Here is a 5,590-nt window from a genome sequence, read left to right as displayed (position 1 = left end):
TAAACAAGTATCTATGGAAGTTGTGTTGGAATAAAATCCACGATCTAGGTATTTAAGAAGGTAAAAATGTCCGATAAAAACAAATTTGTGCAGGGCCTAGAGTGGGATCAGAATGCTTAGAAGCTGCCGACTGTAGGCCTAGGCCCCCTCAGACTTAGCTGCGTAAGCCTGTAGGCCTAGCCTAGGCCTAGTTTATGCCAGTGTAAGTAGTATCAGTGCAAATATATAGGAATTTGGGTCAACCCCGATTTTATGAATACCCGAATTTATAAACGGCTCTGGGCCCGTGCCGTACGTAAATGAGGGGTTCTACTGTATATATCATGCTATGCTGTCATTTTCCCCGTTTTCAATGTTAAAACAACAATTTTTTATTATTTGATGATGGTTTTTTCCCGAGAAATGCCCAAAATCATAAACTTTGTAGGCTGCTTTCTCAAAATTTGTTCTTTAAATAGATGTATTTTTAAACTATCTGATAGCTCTCATTTTACTGTTTAACCATGTATTAATACCTAAAGATTGGTATTTGTGATGAGTGACTGGTTTGGCTTGTCTTTGCCATATATATTGTCATGAAGTGGATATATAATGGTCATGAATGTTTTCTTCCTTTTTTCACAAACAATAGGCAAAGAATTATTTTTCTTTTTACTTTTCCTATTAAAATTAATGTATAAATAATGCCACATTGAAATGATGAGAGCATGATTATCCTAATAATGTCAGTATTGTCATCTTTAACCTTTTAACTTAGAACCATATTTTGAATGCATGGTCCTTCAGAATGTTAATGTCTATGCTAACCTTTAAGCATTTATAAAGGGTAATTATTAATGTTGTTATCAACCAGTAAACAAACATTTGTTAAATTACATGCTCTCATAATATGCTAAAGGTCACTAATGTTGTATGTAATTAAATTAAAAATGTATACAAACCAAATCTACACACATAATATGTATGTAAAAATACTAAAATTTCCCTAACCAGTGGTCCTCATTAATAAACAGTAAGCTATGATAATGTAAGTGTATACTATAGAAGTTAATTGCATGGATTTGTAAGAAATGTACAGTTCAATCAAGTTTTGTAAAACAGTTGATTTATATTGATGAAATTATTATATTTGCAGGCATCTTGCAATGAGGAAAAAGTTAATCCTATTTTTCAAATGTAGAAACACAACAAGAAAATTAAGGGTGAGTTTGAAAACTTTCAGTTTCTTTCTGAGACTACTGTATGATAAGAACGCATTCTCCATGCAAAATACTTAGAAGTTATTTAATAAACATGAATAGCATAGAGCGTGCTTGAACTTGCGTTACCAGCCTAGTGTTTATTTTGATAAAGCAGGCAGTTACAAGATGCTTTTTTGTAATTATGCTTCAATCAAATCATTTAATTTACTAGTTTGGTTGTGTATATTCCATACCTTGTCATAATTAATTCATCCACATTCATAAAGAGATTTTAATTTTGCGTACAATTACAATAAAATTAAACTTTATTGCAATTTTGATCAATAACAGAATTAAATTGTAGCTAAAAACGGTAAAAACAAGATTACAAGCAACTTTGATACATAAGGCCAGACTTTTTTTATACATTGTTTAGCTAACCCACCGCCTGCCAATGATAATGATTTGGAATAAAAATTATTTTTGGCCAATTAGCACACCCCACCACGAAAAAATGAAAATTCAGAAAAAATTTTTTATTTAAATAAATGTGTATATATTCTAGGAACAATCCCTGTGTGAAAAGTATGACAAGCTTATGGATTCCTGGGAAAAGAGAATGGATCGCTTGGAAAACAATGCAAAGAGAAAGTAAGTAAAGTGCTTGAGTTGTTAGCCCATTGCACTAAGCCTCAGCATTGTATGGTAGGGTGTTCAGTTCCTTGCCATGCGACCTTTTTCCTCCCCAGTAGTGAACCACCGGATACCCATTTATACTCTTGGCTTGAGAGACACAAACATAGGTAGTGTACGATATCGTCACAGTGACGAAAAATTAGGTATTATTTTTGCACACAAACCTAAAAAAAATCAAGCCAAGTGTCCACTATTGAAAAATTATTGGACTGTGGGGGATAGGCAAATAACGTTAGGAGTTGCAGTGATGACGTCACGATTGACTTATAATAAACATATTAATAATGCACATGATTTGCATTCAAGCCAGTAAAGTCTGACTTGAGCTACACAATATACTGTCTATCCCAAATCTGTTCTGGAGACAAAAAAGCTGGGCATAACCATGCTGAATCATTTGGATTGTCAGTGAGATGAATTGATTGATTGATTTATTGATTAAAGCATATCATTTGTTTGTATATACTTATCTGAACCCTGGGTGGAATCTTTGTTCAACAAGTGGAGTCGGGTGGCCGAGCGGTAAGGCAGGGGCGCCCATAGCTGCAGCCTTAACGTAGGCGCTGGTTCCAGCCGCTCCTCGTCCATGGGTTGGTTAGTAGAACCAAGTCTTCTCGGATAAGGACTTAAAAGGGAGGTCCAGTGTATACATCTGCTCGTGTGCACTTAACAAACCCATTGTATCTTTCGCGATGTGATGGTTCATTTCAGCCCCTGTCGTTGTGGAATGATGTTAACTTGTAGCTACCATGAAGCGCCTCTTTATGTCTGCTAGGTAGTCACGGACCACGCCCATACGCAATTCAGCACAATGACGCTGCAAGTTATGGGTTATTCTCCTAACTTTACCTACCTTTACCTTTAAGGTATAGCAGGCATCAATATTATTGACATAAGAACATGATCCAGTATTGTTCTTAAGCCCCGTCTAGACTATCAAATTTTGCCCATATATAGTCATGATGGGATGTCATCATAATCATATTTATGCATGTGACATGTTTTCATCTAATAAATAGTCAGGGCTTTAAATTTGGGACTCATCTTATACTTTGATTTATTTATATACAGTACAAAAAAACTACAAGCTGTAAACATAGATAAATATCAATCAACTTCAAAATACGAACATTTATGTTTGTGTTTGCTAATGTAGTTATAATAGATAAATGTCAATCAACTTCAAATTTCTAATCTTTTGAATGTTTGTGTTTACTAATGTAGTTAGTTTATCACAATAGATAAATGTCAATAAACTTCAAAATGCCATCCTTTTGAATGTTTCAAATGGTTGCATTTGCAGTTGTCATAATAGATACATGTCAGTTAACTTCAAAATACCATCATTTGTCATAATAGATAAATGCCAATCAACTTTGAAAAGTAATACCTACTCAGACATGAATAAATTTAATAGATGTTGACATCATCATTTAAATCTATTGTACAAGTCTCCTTTTGTAAGAATACAGGAGATGTTTAAACCATTCCTACAGTGTTCAAACTATTAAAAAACATTTCGGGTGCCATGTGTAGGTTGATGTACGTCAAAAATAGTGAATATTAAAGTGATTAAGGCTGAATTTTTTCTTCTGTGTCTTGTTTTACAACTGAGCTAAACTAATGAAAAACTAAATTGTATCTATACCTGATTCACATGAAAAAAATTGCTTCACGTGTCCTCTACTAGGTGAATTTTAGCATGCGTCCCATGTAATAGCCATGACCGAAAAATATTATTATATATATACTGATGTTTACTGTTCCTTCTTAAATTGACTAGAAATAAATTTGCCCTCCTTGGAAGAATAAAAAATATTGATATGATGTACAACTGATTTTGCTAAGACACAAAAAGGGTATTTAAGAAAAAACTTCCCCTTTATTCCACTTTTCCCCCCATTTTAAAATTTTTAAAACAATCTGTATCTCATTAATCATTCTCAAGTTTTTTGTCAAACACTGTTGTCAAAAAAAATTTTTTTTTTTTAAATCAATAGTGCAGATATCAAAACACTTTCTTGCCTCTGGCTTTTAAGGAGTTTTAAAAAATATTATGTGGCTAGAATAATCGACTTGGTACATGTATTATCTGTTCATGTTCTAATTTTTATGTCGCGTAGTGCTTACATGGTGCAGTGCAAGGTTATTGCTACTTGTTCACTACAATCCATGGAATATGGCACTAAGTATGCTATAAGCAATGAAATAGGCAGACTGTGTTTAGTAGACTAGTGTTTGTCTCAATGAGTAATATTTTATGTTAGAATGGAAGTGCACTTTAAAAATTGTGGATATGAGGTGAAGGTTAGAACTTGTGTGTAGAGAGTAGCAGAGAATACTCATGAAACATTAAAACTAATTGAGGTTGACAGTCCATAAATACTGCCAGGAAATTCCTCCCAACCAGCTTGCTTATTTCCTTTCTCTCCATACTCTACTCTATTCTTGACATGGACGAGGTCAAATCATAGGGAATTGCCTGTTAACTTAATAACCAAAACCAACATTTAATCTTTCAAGTAACATTTATACTATTTTCCGTTCCATTTATTTTGAGGGTTTTTTTTTTTAGTGAACATGCATTATGTCATTGCTGGTTTATTTCCCCCTCAGTCTGCTGTCTATTCGCAATTTCTCTGCTAATTACGTTATTTTTTACTGCTGAGATGAAATAAATTTTTATTTGATTTGATGTGCATTGGCTTCAGCTGCATGGATTAATGTTTATGTCAGAAATGTTGCAAAAAGTTAATGTTAGTCAAAGTGTGTTAATCCTGCAAGGAAACTCAACATCATGATACAGCAGCGCTTTAAAAATATATCAAGTAATGGATAACATATACTCTATACCATTTAAAGTCTAAGCTTCCCATTCCCAAGATTGAAGACCAATTTATTATAGTTAAAAGTCTGACTATGGTTAATTCTATGATCATATCTGAGGCTGTTTCTAGCAAAGTATGACCGTTGTAGCTCAGTTGTTAATCAACATTTAAATGTTGTTTATCGTACTCCCTCAGGCTTGTGCCCACTTATTGTAAATACGGTGGAAATTAAAATCACCCTAAGTAGGATATAACAATATATTTTTAAACAAATTTATTAAAACAGTTTATTTAATCTCACCTAATTACCCCTTTTTTTAATGCTCAATTACAAAATTCTGATAACCTGGTTCTCTAAGGGCCTGTTTCTACTGGAAAGAAATAATCGATTAAAAATCGCTTTTTCGAAAAATCGCTTTTATTCTCACAGTAGAAACGGGACCAGTTCGAAAAAAAAATCGATCAAAAACACGCAATCGATGGCGTGTTTGAACGGCAAATAACCGATTTTGGCTATGTACCTTTTAGCTGCAACACAAAAAAAGCGATTATCAGGTGAAATGTGACCTCCAGGTCAATGACTGCAAAGACTAGATCGTTTTTCTATTGGCGCGAACTTTAAAAAAAAATTGTCCTTGTTCATGTCCTTGGCCTACAAGCTAAAAACGTCAACAAACATGAGGAGTGACGAATTTGTTTTGTAATTATTTTGTGGGGGGAGGATATTGGGCCTAGGACTCTTCGCTCTTTTGGGCCTACCGTTGTCCTCGTTTGGTCATCGTTCATAATTGTGCCGATGAGCACAGCCGAAAACATTTGCCTTCTCGCCCCACATCGTATCTTACTCCTCGTCATCATGACAGGAATGAGAAAGATACTATCCTA

General features: G+C 34.0%; 1 protein-coding gene across 5 annotated transcripts in view; it reads left to right on the top strand.

Annotated features, from left to right (window-relative positions):
* LOC117121931 (nuclear receptor corepressor 2-like) overlaps window positions 1-5,590 on the top strand; it is a 46,458-nt gene that overhangs the window by 24,066 nt on the left and 16,802 nt on the right. For all 5 annotated transcript variants that reach the window (XM_033267342.1, XM_033267343.1, XM_033267345.1 and 2 more), the window contains exons 9-10: window positions 1,136-1,202; window positions 1,747-1,832. In XM_033267342.1, the coding sequence (XP_033123233.1) occupies window positions 1,136-1,202; window positions 1,747-1,832 (153 nt within the window). The remainder of the gene's footprint in view (window positions 1-1,135; window positions 1,203-1,746; window positions 1,833-5,590) is intronic.

This window comes from Anneissia japonica, unplaced genomic scaffold, assembly GCF_011630105.1.
Source record: "Anneissia japonica isolate Jap-2015-1 unplaced genomic scaffold, ASM1163010v1 scaffold352_len1594369_cov220, whole genome shotgun sequence".
NCBI lineage: Eukaryota > Metazoa > Echinodermata > Crinoidea > Comatulida > Comatulidae > Anneissia > Anneissia japonica.
This window is presented reverse-complemented; position numbering and strand designations above follow the sequence as displayed.